The following is a 14,968-nucleotide window of genomic DNA, read 5'->3' on the forward strand; positions in this document are numbered from 1 at the left end:
CCAAGATTTAATTTGGCCCCTAAATCTGCACGTATCCTTCTCTCCCTCTCATCCATACATTCACTCGTCATGTGTTCTCACAGTCTCAGATATGGGCTTGCTGGCACATCCCCTGGCTCGCTTGCTCACTCACACATATGCCAGCCTTGGGGGCACACGCATTCACACGCAGGTGTCATGATGATTTGAGAGCCAAGACAGTGCCAGCTCTAATCGAATGCTTATCTTCCCCTTCCTCCCTGTGAAACCCCAGGCTGCCAAGCTCCACTCTCAGAGGCAGCTCCTGGGGCCAGGAGCCACACGTGTGAGAGGCAGCAGCTGGAGGGGTGGCTGGGCTCAGTGCTCAGTGCTCAGCACATGGTGGCCCTGCCCAAGGTCAGGCATCCCTAGAGGGTGAGTGAGGGACGGCATGGTGCTACAGTAGACCTCGCATCCCCTGCTGCTCTGAGGTTCTTGGGTGGAGTAGCTCCGGTCTGCAAGTTGTCAGATTTAGGTTGGCCCTGATCTGAGCAGTCAGTGGCCTTGGGGTCGTTGAGTGCCTCTGGACTCACGTTCCCACATGACTATGGTCAGTTGCTCTCCTGTGAGTCACTCCACATGGACCCCTGCTTCTTTCCGTTCACACGATGCATCTCCCTGGGCTCCTGCTGAGCTTTTCCCATCCTCAAGTTATCTAGCAAATTACAGACAACTGTGGCTGTGATTCCTGGACTGGACAGCAAACCATGAAGGTCATTTCACAAACTCTCTAATGCTATGATTTTTTTTTTTAATTCTCAAAGTGAAAGTTTAGTTTTCTAAAACTGAGCAATCATATTCTGCTGCTTTATAAGAAATCATTTGGCTCAAGGTCGCGTCCTTGCCCTGTGTATCATAACCTTTGTGTTTGTGAAGTGAGGCAAAGGAGCTTTGGTGATGCTGAATTATACTGAGTGTGCCCATGGTTTGCACACTGAGAAATAAGGATGGGTTTAGGTTGATGAATTAAGGGCCACATCCGAAAACTTGAAATCAAACTGAGCTATCCATTCTGCCAAGGGGAGAACCTGTGCTTGCATGCTCAGTTGCTTAGTCATGTCCAATTCTTTGTGATCCCATGGATTGTAGCCCACCAAGTTCCTCTGTCCACAGGATTCTCCAGGTAAGAATACTGGAGTGGGTTGCCATTTCCTCCTCCAGGGATCTTCCTGACCCAGGGACTGAACCCTTGTCTCCTGCATTGCAGGCGGATTCTTTGCCACTGAGCCATCTGGAAAACACATAGAACCTGTGACTGTAGCCTTATCTTTCTAGTATTCTGACCCTGTGCTATTGGTCAAAAATCCGAAATGGGAAAGATTTACAGTTCTGTTCAAAATATATATTTTGTATTTACTTGTAGCTACATGATGTCCAATGGCTATAAGCCAGCCCCTTTGGATTTGTCTGATGTGAAGCTGTTACCTCCTCAAGAAGTTTTAGTGGATAAGCTTGCAGAAAATGCACACAATGTCTGGGCAAAAGACAGAATAAAACAAGGATGGACCTATGGCATTCAACAGGTGAGAGATGCTGGGTCAGGCCTGATGGAGAAGCCAGGAGATGTGATCATCTATCAAAAAGGCATTTTGCTTTGGTGGGTATTAGATTGGAAGATTGAGGTTGCCTTTGCAGTCTGTTGCTCATCCCTCAGCACATTCATTGTTAATAGAATCATGGGGCTGAATGGAATTCACGATGGTCATGTTGACATTAACTCCAGCAGTGCATAGGCTTACGTTTCATTTGTTAGTCCGATACACTTGTGATCAGGTTGCCTTGTGTATATGGCCTCTGGCTGCATCTTCTCTTATTCCCTGTCTTGCTGCTTGTCCCATGGAAAGCTGAGCTTTCACTCACTCTCCAAGGCCAAGTTAAGGTTCACATGAATCAACATAATAGCTCAGCAATATTTTTGGAGTGGTCCCAAGTATGTACCACTGAAGGGGAAACCAGCCCAGGAGAGGGGCAGACCAGCCCAACGATAAGCCTGTGTCCCCTTACTTCAGTCCACGGGGCCAGAATTCCCAGGCAGAGTTCTTGGCTCATCCAAAGGCAGCATGAGAGCCCAGCAAGAAGTTAGGTGGCGTTCAGAACCATGATTTAGCGCTAACCCACCTGCTGCACCTCTCACTCTGAAATAACCGCCTCATCTCAGGAAGGCTCAGGATCAGGGAAGTTCACAGATAGCTGTGTGCACACGTGCTCATTCATTCTTGAGCCTCTCAACCTGCAGATGTCTGGAACCAAGAAGATGACAACTAGGAAACCGTGGCAGTGAAGGGAGTGGCGAATTCAAAACAGCATGTCAGATTATAACAACTTATCACTGCCATTGTCATTGTCGTCTTCTTAGTCCCCACTAAGGACCGGAAAAGGACTCATCCAAATACATGCTATTATTACAGGGCAACAGCCCCACCGTGGCTCTGCCATCTTTTCAAATGTTTCTCTGTAAGCAGAGATGCCTCTCTGTGAAGGATCTGTTGTGAGGAGGCCATAGCAGTTTAAATCACGCATGGTCTTTCATCGGGGAATAGTTACGCAAACCCCCATCTGCCTCGCCTTGGGAATGGAGAAGTCTAACTAATTTCATGACACTTCATTTTATTCAAGGGCTGGCATTATTAAAATGTGATTTTTACTGCTGGCTTTGAATGTTAGTACAAATTTTCCATTTGTACTCATTTAATCCTGAAGTGGCAAATATATTCACTGGTAAATATCAAGGCACTGGGAGAAGAGCTGGCAGACTCACATGAGGAAACCAGGACTGTTGCTGGGGATATGTGAGTGGGAGGAGCTCTTTGTAAAGATGAAATGCATTTTCTCAGATTCTCTTTTCTCTGGCTTCACATAGGATTTAAAGAACAAAAGAAATCCACGTTTGGTGCCATATTCATTGCTGGATGAGCGTACCAAGAAGTCAAACAGGGACAGCCTTCGTGAAGCTGTCCGGACGTTTGTTGGTTATGGCTATAACATTGAGCCATCAGACCAAGAGCTAGGTAATGAGTGCAGATTGTTCATTCTGGCTCCAGTTTGCTAAACACATCTTCTTCTGGAGGAATACTGATGTTCAATAGGTCTAACTTGCACTGTTAGAAATACCGTTGGTGCTAAAAAACATTAAAAACAATGGTGAATTTTAGGAAGTAGGGGGGTGGAGGGGGAACCATGTTGATCATAGAGCTGTGTTCCATTGACCAGATATTTCTGTAATGAGCACATCTATGACCCAGCCCCACAGGGAATAAGTTATCCTCCAGCATAGCTGAGCTTTTCAGGATAGTTGGTCCCAAAACAAAGTTAACCATTATTTCTCTTATTTTCCGAACATGAATATCATCTCACTTTGGGGCAGGTAATGTCATCTCTCAACTGAATTCTGTCACTGATTAAAATCACCACCTTATGAGTATTTAACATGTCACTGCCACCTCATACCTCAGGGGATACCATAGGCACGTGGGGCAGTAAAAAGTGGTTTAAGGGGATGGATTTGGAGTAAGACAGACCTCGGTTCAGATCTTGGCTCTCCTCGGTTTATTGGCTGTATGACCTTGAACAAGTGAACCTCAGAAGCCTGTTTCTTCATTGGTAAAATGAAAACAATAACACTGATTTCATAGGATTATTGGGAGGAAACACTGAGATTTCATTTCTACTGCAGAGCACTCACACAGTGAATGGTAGTTTGTGTTTTTATGAAATGATGATGATGGAGATGATTCTTTTATGAACATTATGTTATATTGACTAGCAGGAGATCTGCCATCAGCCTTTGTTGTTGAACATCCTTCGAGGAGTCCTCCCTAAATATTAAAAGCCTGTGTTCTCTCTCCTTCTCCGGCAATCTCTCCTCCCTTTCCTTCTTGATAGCTGACCCAGCTGTGGAGAAAGTCAGCATAGACAAGATCCGCTTTTTCCGGGTAGAGCGCTCTTATGCCGTGAGATCTGGAAAGTGGTATTTCGAGTTCGAGGTGGTGACCGGAGGTGACATGCGTGTTGGCTGGGCCCGGCCAGGCTGCCGACCTGACATTGAGCTGGGGGCAGATGACCAAGCCTTCGTGTTTGAAGGCAGCAGGGTGAGTCTGGCTGGTGCTCGCCACTCCTCAGTCCAGGTTTTTCTGCTCCAAACATTTCTCCAGAAGTGAGAAGTGCTGAGTATCTGGACCTCTGGCTTCAAAAGGGAGGAGCCACCACACGCACTGATTTAGACCACAGCACACTCATCCCCTAGTGTTTGTCCCTTTGCTCTAGGGCAAAGGGGAGGGCTTGTACACTCTAGTCCTTTCTGTGATCACCTCCATATCTGCCTTGCCCCTGAACCCACAGGACACTGTGCAGCCAAGCATGTGGGGCAATCTTACCACTTTGTCTTCGGAGGAATCCAGCTCATTTACATAGCTGACTATGTATTGGGAGACTTGGCCACCTTTTCTGATGAGCCTTGTATACCTTGGTTTCCCACACCTGTAGATAGACCACTTCTCCCTGAGCACTGTCCTTGGTAGAAAGGGAAGTATCGTTTGGAAACCAGGCACCACTGCCCATTAGGAGAAATTGTTCATGGGGTCACTTCTCCAGCAGCACAGGGGCCTCTAGGACCTCCATTTCTCTAATCCCTGGGCTCTTGTCTTCTAGGGCCAGCGTTGGCATCAAGGGAGTGGGTATTTTGGACGGACCTGGCAGCCAGGAGATGTGGTTGGATGTATGATTAACCTGGATGATGCTTCAATGATCTTCACGCTGAATGGGGAGCTGCTGATCACCAACAAAGGCTCTGAACTTGCCTTCGCTGATTATGAGATTGACAATGGTAAATCCACCAACCTCCCCACCCCTTTCCATGTCCACAAGATGAAGGGAACTCCAGGGAGTGGGGTGAGATCTTATGCCTCCTCACTCATGGAACACTGACCTTTGCAGATCTAAAGCCCTGGGGTGAAGACAGCTCTTATACTATCATTTTTGAAGAATCAAAACAAATAATAGAGATAGTTGATATATGCAGCATAAATGTAAGTCTGAACTTCCAGAGAGATTGACCAAGGAAAGTGTTGGTTGCTCAGTCATGTCCATCTCTTTGCAACCCCATGGACTGTAGCCCACCAGGCTCCTCTGTCCATGGGGTTCTCCGGGCAGGAATATTGGAGTGGGTTGCCATTTCCTTCTCCAGGGGATATTCCTGACCCAGGGATCGAACCCTGGTTTCCTGCATTGCAGAAACTCTTTACCATCTGAGCCAGATATAGGCATAGAATGACCAAGGCGCTCCCCTCTAATTCCCTGCTTTGTGCCTTGGCATGGTAATGTTCCCCAGGTTTCTCAGGATCACAAAGGAAGTGCTAATTGCCTGTGCACTGATGTCCCTGGCAGGAGAGAAAAATCAATGAATTAGAATTATCCTCTTATTCTGATTTGAATTGTCATTGTGAATGTTGGTATAATTGAACTTAATGTTTTGATGAGAATCACTGAAACATGGAAGTTGACTTAGCTGTTCCTTGAATGAAATAGAATTTATTCTGAAACTCAAACATGCTGTGAAACCCAAGCACAGTTGCACTTGTTAATGGCCAGGAATAGACTACAGTCAGGTTGGTGCTTCCAGCTACACAAAGGGGCAATAGGTGCTTCTTATTTCTTGTCTACAGAACTCCCTTATGTGCACAAGGCTGCTGGCACCAGGACTAGGAACACTGGACTGTGAGTCAGCTGCCTTGCTCCTAACAAGCTGTGGGCTCCCAGCAAGGCTTGGTTTGACTCCTCTGGGCTTTGCCTCCTTCATCTGTACCAGAAAACAGGATGATAGACCATATAAATGCCAACATCCTCCTCAGATGTAATATTCTGTGGCAGTGACTTAATACCCGCTGTGATCACACCTCTGGTCTTGGTGCTGTGCCACTCTCTGCTCCTGCAGTACAAAGGAGGAGAAGGCAGGGAGGCTGAGAGGGGAAGAGGCTGCTCCAGGGCAGGAGACCTGGGTTCCCGTCTTGCCTCTGTCCTTCTCCTCCTGTGACATCTCAGGTTGACTTTATTTAACCTCTTTGTGCCTCTTTTCCCCATCTGTAAATGATTAGGGTTCCAGGTAGCTCTAAATTTCTGGCACTTTACAAAAAGAGACAGTCTCCTCTCCCTGCATCAAACGTTAAAAAAGATAAAATTGCGGAGGCAAGAGCAGCAGAAATAAATGAGCATATAATTCAGGCTTCCCAGGTGGTGTTAGTGGTAAAGAACCCACTTGTGAGTGCAGGAGACATAAGAGACACAGGTTCAGTTCCTGGGTTGGGAAGACCCCCTGGAGTAGGACATGGCAACCCATTCCAGTATTCTTGCCTGGAGAGCTCCATGGACAGAAGAGCCTGGCTGGCTATGGGCCATAGGGTTGCAAAGAGTCGGACACAATGGAAGCGACTTAGCGTGCATGCACATTTTTAATACATATAAAATATTCTTTATTTACAATGTGTTTTAGCTTTATAAATCATTTTCATACTTTGTACAGACACCTATTATCTGCAACATGCATATCAACTGGACCTTAAAAGAGCTTTAAAGATTTTTCTAAGAGCCATATATTTGGGATAATAGAAAAGCTGCAAGTCAGTGTATTTTCTTAGAAAGACAGGATGACTGAAGCAATATGGGTTCGTGTTTTAATGCCTTCTGAAAAGGTTTAAAATATGAATTTTAAAGAATATATTTTTGGAAACAACTGGGAAAGAAGTTGCTAGCAGAAAGAATGACCCACGTACTGGTTCTGAGGCAAAGAGGGAGGAAATGTTGATGACATTAGGGGGTTGGGGACGAGCCATCCTCTGTCACTGCTCTTTGGAAACAGATATTCACTAAGTACCCAGCACAGGCAATGCTCTCTTCATGTTGTTGTTGAGTCACTAAGTCGTGTCCGACTCTTTGGGACCTCATGGACAACAGCATGCCAGACTCCTCTCTCCTCCACTATCTCCCAGAGTTTGCTTAAACTCACGTCCATTGAATCGGTGATACTATCCAACCATCTCATCCTCTGTTGTCCCCTCTCCTGCCTCAATCTTCCCCAGCATCAGGGTCTTTTCCACTGAGTCAGCTCTTTACATCAGGTGGCCAAAGTATTGGAGCTCCAGCTTCAGCATCAGTCCTTCCAGTGAATAGCCAGGGTTGATTTCTTTCAGGATCGACTGCTTTGATCTCCTTGCAGTCCAAGGGACTCTCAAGAGTCTTCTCCAGCCCTACAATTTGAAAACATCAATTCTTTAGCACTCACTCTTCTTTATGGTCCAACTCACACATCTGTACATGACTACTAGAAAAACCATAGCTTTGACTATTTGGATCTTTTTAGAGTCATCAAAGTGATGTCTCTGCTTTTTAATATACTGTCTAGGTTTGTCATAGCTTCCTTTCAAGAAGCAAGTGTCTTTTAATTTCATGATTGCAATCACCATTTGCAGTGATTTTGGAGTCCAAGAAAATAAAATCTTTCACTGCTTCCACTTTTCCCTCTTCTATTTGCCATGAAGCGATGGGACCAGATGCCATGATTTTAATTTTTTTAATGTTGAGCCAGTTTTTTTCACTTTCTTCTTTTGCCGTCATTAAGAGGCTCTTTAGTTCCTCTTCAATTTTTGCCTGGTATCATCTTCATGTATGAGGCTATCTTCAAGGAGGCTGGAGGAAAACAAAGAACTAGGTAATTTAGGCTCATCCCCAAGGAAAGGAGCTTCCTGGAGTAGGCAGAGTCCAAAGTCCAGTGACCCTGTGGACTCGGGGAGCTTAGTTATCTATAAGACTTTGGCTCAACATAAGGAAGAGAAAAAGATCTTGTCAGTTTTCAGAGTTGTAAGAACTCCATGAGGTCTAAATCCTTGATAATCAAAAGTGTGAGCTGCTTGTTATAAATGCAGGGTCTCAGACCCCACGCTAGTCCTACTGATTCAGAAGCTGCATTCAAATAAGATACTCTGACAGCTCCCATGCATTTTGCAGTATGAGAAGCAGTGGTCTAAAGTATACACAAATGTAAATAGTAGCAAAATGAAGGAGTTAATTTTCTAGTTCAAAAAATAAATTAAATGAAAATACAGAAAGGTAACTACCAATACAAAGCGATAGGTCAGAAATGGCAGTTGACCAATACAGGATGAAAATTCTAGAAGACTGGAATTGGAACTGAAAGTTAAATGAAAACTATGAGCTGTCTCAGCAACTACAGATGAGCTTTTTACCTCTAAGAAGGGTCTTCTTCTCGGGGGAGGGGGTTGCAGGTAGAGTAATAGGAATCAGGAAACTGCAGAAAAGAGTGATAATAGCATTTGGATGATTGTGTATGGAATTTATAGAAGACAAAGCTGGAAAGAATGAGAAGTTACAGATTATAGCCTTGAATACCAAGACTTGGTCTTTTTATTCAGGAAACTATTGTCTAATCTGGGCCCACTCTTCTTGGACTCCACTCTCTGTGACATGGGGGCTGTCCTAGGGTTTGAGCAGAATACTATAAAGAAAGGGGATGCTGTAGGAGAACTCTGCTTTTAGAGATCGTCTGTGCTGTAATGAAAGAGATGCCTCATTGACCCTTTGTACAGAGAGACATGATTTGACCTTCAGAATAACAAAGTATTATTAGGACTCTGTTTTATAATAGAATTGTACTGTATTATGTTAACACATTGTACTGTAGCATTGCACTGCACTTTAATAACATGGAGACAAGATAACTGGGAGGCCTTTTCAGTTCTGTGATGGCTCAGGAGTCAGAGGAAGGGCAATTGAAAGGGAGTCTGCATGCAATTCTTTGACGACAATAACCCAGAGGCTTAGAATAACCATAGAGCAGCTCTTTAACCATAGAGCAGCTCTGCATAAAATGGAAAGAGCCAGCAATTCTTGCCTTGAGCTGTTAGGAAAACCATCTGTTGAATATAAAACATTGTGTGCATTACAGCCCCTCAGAAAGCAAAATCCCATTTGTGTGTGTGTTCTGGTCGCCAACACCCCAGCCTTGATTCAGGCCGTTTACCCTGCTGGGGTAAGTATTTTTAGTCCTTTGAGGGGAGGAATGGGAGCAGGCACTACGATTCGTGGCTGATTTTTTTTTCTTTGGGTGATTTATAAGCTGTCATCCCCATCCTCGTCTGCGTCATAGGTGACATACTCTTATCAGCTTCGTTTTCCTAATCATTGTTCTCTACTGTGTTCCCTGGCTTGCACCCTCACAGCTCTCAATGTTGTCACCGAAAGGCATCTGGAAGCTGAGAAGCTCTCACAGAGAAACCTTTGCTGTTAGTCTTCCCTTTGATCCCATTTAAAGGAAAGGAAGATAAAATTCTGAACATCATTCTGGACCTCAAAACATGAGGTCTGAAAGAGTTTAATTTAGGGCTGGTCTCCCTTGCTGCTGCTGCCAGACACCCCTGGGCACACCCTGCTTTGCTACAGCTTCAGTGTCTGCAGGGACAGCCTCCCAAGCTCTTCCTCTATCGGCGTGTCAGGGCTTAACAGACGCCCCAGCTCTGGCTGTACCAGCAGCCCTTCCACAGGCAGCAGATGAAACTTTCTTGCAGGCAGTCGCTGTCGTCTGTGCACAAGCACGCTGCCACCTAGAGCCCCCTGTCATTCTCTCCCCAAGTGGGTGCTGTGCTTCAGGGAGCGGCTGTGGCAGGGGAGCGCGGCCTCCTGTTCCCTGCGTTTTCTACAGAGCTTGTGACGATCTCGGTGCTGTCCCTGAACTCCCTCTTTGTGAGGCTTAGGAAATTAAAATTAATGGATAAAACATGAACTGCTGGATGGAGACTCTGAGAAACACCCCAGGAATGGTCTGGGCAGCGGTCTCACCACTTCTCCCAATGATCTCAGTTTTTCCGCTACTGGGGAGTGATTGGCTCTCAGTAAATTTCTTCAGTTTGACATGGATTTTAAAAAGGATCCATGGTTGGTGTGGTCTAGAGAACTGGTTTCTTTCCAAGCTCCTGAATTATAAAAAGATGACCTCCTGGGGGTCCCTCTTCCTAATCACACAACCCTATGAGGCCTTGTGATACAAAGTTCATCAGAACCTGGGGCCCTCTGCAGCATTTAAATGAATATGTTCTTGACATTCCTTTCCTCAAATAGGGATTTTATGTACATCTAGGTTCCAAATAATGCCATTTGCAAATTTCCTCCTCAGACCTCTTCAATGACGTCAGCATAATTGCATCTTCTAGTCTGCATGCATGTCGGGATGGAGTGTTGTTTTTCACCTTTATTTTTCCATCTTGTTACATCTCCTGTCTCATTTGAGCTGGGGGTTATAGTTGAGTTGTGTACAAAGTGTGGATCCTTGTGTGTAGGTGACATTGTTCACGGTGATGCCACATGGCCTTACCAAGTGGCTCTGTCCATCCAGGTAAGACCACACCAACTCCAGGGAGCCATGCGGCCACTTGTGACAGGCAGCCCTTCTCCTCCTGGGGGCCTGGAGTGCTTCGTGGTCGAAGGTCTCCCGCTGCCTGACCTAGAGGCAAACTAGCCAACTATATGACACTTAGGAAAATCATCTGAACACTGAAGGAAGAGTTCATCACAAAGCCAGTCACCGGAAGTGAGAGTTAGAAAGCAGGCATCTGGGCCTCAGTCCTCACTGCTCACTCTGGACCGCTCCTCTGGCAGTCTTGTTCACATGCTGGCCCTGCATGCACTCCAGGAGACAGTCCTTTGAGCAAGTTACTCAACTTGTTAGGCCTCAGTTTCCTCAGTCACAGTAATATATCCATAGAGTGCTAAGCCCAGGGCCTGACACCTAGAGGTACTTGATAAATATTAGCTGGTGTGGTTTATCATCATTGTCCCTCCCTCCTCTGTCTGTCAAGAGTTCCTGAGTTACATGAAGTTGTAATGTCTCAGGTCAGGAAGTTGTGGAGGAGTGATCCTTAGCTGGAGCCTCTCTACCAGGTGGAGGGAGCTGATCCAGTTTTAAAGTATTCCTCCCCAGGAGAAAGTGCTGGTGCTTGTGAGGATGTCTCTTTGTCTCAGTCCTTTCTGGGGTTTCGCTTTTTTGATGCAAGCCTGGGATTTAGGCTCTCGTCTGCCACTGTACAGAGTTGCCCTGCTGTGCCCACTTAGCTCCCAGGAGGTCCCTGACACTCCCTCCCGTTGCTTTGACATACCTGACTTTTGCTGCTGCTGAGGAGCCTGTTTGCAGGCAATGTTCAGCTGGCCCCTGTAGAGATGGCTTCTGTCCCAGAGGGCCAGTGCTCTGCTCTGTAATGAGGGCAGCCCTCCGCCCCCGGGACATGACTGCTGTTTAGATCTGGGGTATTCATCCCCTGTAACCTTCCCCCCTTGTCTTGCCCACTGACTGGCAGCTGGTCTGTGACTCAGAGGGACAGCAAAGTACTGTCCCCTCTGCTGATGTCTTAGGAACAATGAGGAGCCCAAGTTCCTTAGAAAAAGGGCTTTGTGCAAATATGACCTTTTTTCCTTTCTGTGTGCATCTTACATTGTCAGAGTGTCTATAATTAGGAAGTCACTGATGTGACCTGAAGTTATTCAGAAGTCCTCATGTTTTGAATCTGCTGCTTACTTATCCTATCATTCATGTTGGAGAAGAAAGGGAAAGAGTGGCTTTCTTTTTTTATTGATTTTATTGAGGTACACTTGATTTACAATATTGTGTTATTTCTCTTGCACAGCAAAGTGGTTCAGTTTTATATCTATACACACACACATGTATATACATACTATATGTGTATATATATATATATGTATTTTTAAATTCTTTTCCATTATCATTCATAACAAGATATCAAATATAGTTCCCTATGCTATACAATAGGACCTTGTTGTCTATCTATTCTGTATATAATAGTCTGCATTTGCTAACCTCAAACTTCAAACATCCCTCCTCACCCCACGTCTCCCTTGGCAACCACGTCTGTTCTGTATGTCTGTGAATCTGTTTCTGTTTCATAGATAAGTTCATTTATGTCATATTTTAGATTCCATTTATAAGTGATATCCTATGGTATTTGTCTTTCTCTTACTTCACTCAGTATGATAATCTCTAGGTCCATCCATGTTGCTGTAAATGGCAGTATTTCGTCCTTTTTATGGCTGAGTAGTATTCCATTGTATATATGTACTGCATCTTCTTTATCCATTCATTTGGCAATGGACATTTAGGTTGCTTCCAAGTCTTGGCTATTGTCAAGAGTGCTGCTTTGAGTATAGGGGCACAGAAATCTTTCAAAATTATACTTTTGTCCAGATATATGCCTGGGATTGGGATTGCTGGATCATATGGAACTCTACTTTTAGTTTTTTGAGAAACTTCCATCAGATCAGATCAGTCGCTCAGTCGTGTCCGACTCTTTGCGACCCCATGAATCGCAGCACGCCAGGCCTCCCTGTCCATCACCAACTCCCGGAGTTCACCCAGACTCACGTCCATCGAGTCAGTGATGCCATCCAGCCATCTCATCCTCTGTTGTCCACTTTTCCTCCTGCCCCCAATCCCTCCCAGCATCAGAGTCTTTTCCAATGTTCTCCATAATAGCTGCACCAACTTACATTCCCCACCAACAGTGTCAGAGAGTTCCTTTTTCTCCACTTCCAAGAGACTTTCTTAAGATGTCAAGTCTCTGCTCACATCAGGGATGGAATGCTTCAAAATCAGGTCTTCCAGATAAAGCTAACTCCAGTGGTACTTGTCCAGGTTGGAAACAAAAGTACTGTCTTGCAAGTGGGAATGTCTTACCACACACCATTCACTCTCCCACTTTCCACTTGTCATCCTCATTTCTCTAAGCCCCTGGCAACCAGGATGATTTCTTTTCCTTCCTTCACATCTCACAGCATAAAGCAGAGCCCTCTGTCCCAGTAGGCTCCCCAAAATTGTGCCAACAAGTAGTCCTTATTCCATACTAGAGTCATATCTTCAAAGCTTCCTTACTTATAAAAATCTCTGTCTATAGAAGGGGGTAGTTTCATCTATTATAGTCTCAGAGGCTATGAAACATAGTCTGAGGAGCAAAACAATACTCAGGAAGGCCCATGAATCTGATCGACCAGACCTTCCACCTTCCCGAGGGATGGGGCCACCCCCAGTGGTCCTGGGTGGAGGCTCTTTGTACAGACATCACCTGCATTGCTAGGATTTCATTGTAGCTCTCTTACTTAGAAATAGTATTAAACAGTATCACATAGTATCTTAAATAAATTCAGTTTCTGAAAACAACCAACTCAGCTTGGTTTTATCTTTCACTTATATGACTTATTTACATAGAAACTTTGTGATTTAGGTAACAGTATATACACACTGACTTTAGGAAGAGTGAATTTTGGCCTTGATCTCTATGAGTGACTTACTGTTGAACATAAATTCTCCCAAAATTGACCTTTAAATGTCCCTCACATAAACACTCCTTCCTTAGGAGTGACACGATTTTCTTTATGGGGGTGCTCCAAGCCCTGGTTTAGCGTCCAGCCTTGGAGCCCTTCGTCCTTTTCCGAGCAGTCTGCAGCCTCAGCTGCCCTCCAGCTGCCTGCCTCATGTCTTCCCAGGTCTGGGATAATTAGTGCTTTCCCAACTCTGCTGATTTGTTGGTCCACAATTATGATTCATAAATAGCCCACAGACAAGAACACCAAGCGATCTGAACTTCTGCTTTGGGTCTGTTCTGCATGGCAATGCTTTATTATGATGAGGACACAGAAAAGAGCTTGGAGAGACAGTAACTGTAGGAGCGAACAGTTTTCTACAGCTCCTGCTTGAAAATCTCACTTTCCTACTTAGCAGGGGACTGTAACAGTAGACTGGGAGGATGGGGTTTATAAGATGTATTTTGTAAACAAGCAGTCATAGTGTAGCATCCAAAACTTCTTAGCATATTCTCAAATGACAAGAGCCACTGTACCTCTCATTTCACTGGAGAAGATGCTGGGACCTAGAGAAATTTGGCAATTTACATCAAGTCATTCTTTGGGCTTCTTGCATTGTTTTATTTGGGGCAAAATTTAAAATTACACAGGGTTTAAGATATGGAAGCACTCTAAGTGCCTGTAAACAGATGAATGATTAAAAGATGATGTATCTGTATATGTATATATATATGTGTGTATATATCTATACCCACACACGTACACACACACAGACACACGCACACACGAATATTAGTTAGCCATAAAAAAAGAATGAAATTCTGCTATTTGCAGCACCATGGGTGGATCCAGAGAGTATTATGTTTAATGAAATAAGTCTGACAAAGGCAAATGCTGTATGTTATCACTTATATGTGAAATTAAAAAATAAAACAACTGAATATATATAACAAAGCAGAAAGAGACTCAGTGATACAGAGAACAAACTCATGATAAACAGTGGGGAGAAGGTAGAAGGAAGGAGCAAGATAGGGGTATGAGATTAAGAGACACAAACTACTGTGTATCAAAGAGATAAACAACAAGAATATATTGTACAGCACAGGGAAATACAGCCATTGTTTTGTAATAACTTCAAATGGAATACAATCTATTTAAATATTGATTCACTATGTTGTATACCTGAAACTAATATAATATTGTAAATCAACTATAACTCAATTTAAAAGAAAGTATATCTCCAGAGATAGATAACTAAAATTACCCAGGGCCTAATTGGTGCTAGTGATAAAGAACTTGCCTGCCAATGCAGGAGACGTAAGAGATGCAGATTCAATCCCTGGGTTGGGAAGATCCCCTGCAGGAGGGCATGGCAACCCACTCCAGTATTCTTGCTTGGAGAATCCCATGGGCAGAGGAGTCTGGTGGGCTACAGTCCATGGGGTCACAAAGAGTCGGGCATGACTGAAGTGACTTAGCGCACAAGTAATATCAGTTTTAACTAAGACATAAATAAAGAATTTCACTTTCTCTCTTATTGGTTTTACTTTTCCAGATGACATTTATTTACATCTTGGCTGGA

The 14,968-nt window shown here is 44.5% G+C and overlaps 1 protein-coding gene across 7 annotated transcripts in view; it reads left to right on the forward strand.

Annotated features, from left to right (window-relative positions):
- Positions 1-14,968, forward strand: part of RYR3 (ryanodine receptor 3) — a 565,051-nt gene that overhangs the window by 353,961 nt on the left and 196,122 nt on the right. For all 7 annotated transcript variants that reach the window (XR_015135045.1, XR_015135046.1, XM_086322065.1 and 4 more), the window contains exons 24-27: positions 1,382-1,541; positions 2,879-3,026; positions 3,901-4,106; positions 4,666-4,840. Coding sequence is in view for 5 of the 7 variants with exons in the window: in XM_086322065.1 (XP_086178191.1) it covers positions 1,382-1,541; positions 2,879-3,026; positions 3,901-4,106; positions 4,666-4,840 (689 nt within the window). In the remaining 2 variants the exon portion in view is untranslated. The remainder of the gene's footprint in view (positions 1-1,381; positions 1,542-2,878; positions 3,027-3,900; positions 4,107-4,665; positions 4,841-14,968) is intronic.

The sequence above is a fragment of the Bos grunniens genome, chromosome 10, assembly GCF_055505025.1.
Source record: "Bos grunniens cultivar Pamir isolate PY7600 chromosome 10, Bosgru_T2T1.0, whole genome shotgun sequence".
NCBI lineage: Eukaryota > Metazoa > Chordata > Mammalia > Artiodactyla > Bovidae > Bos > Bos grunniens.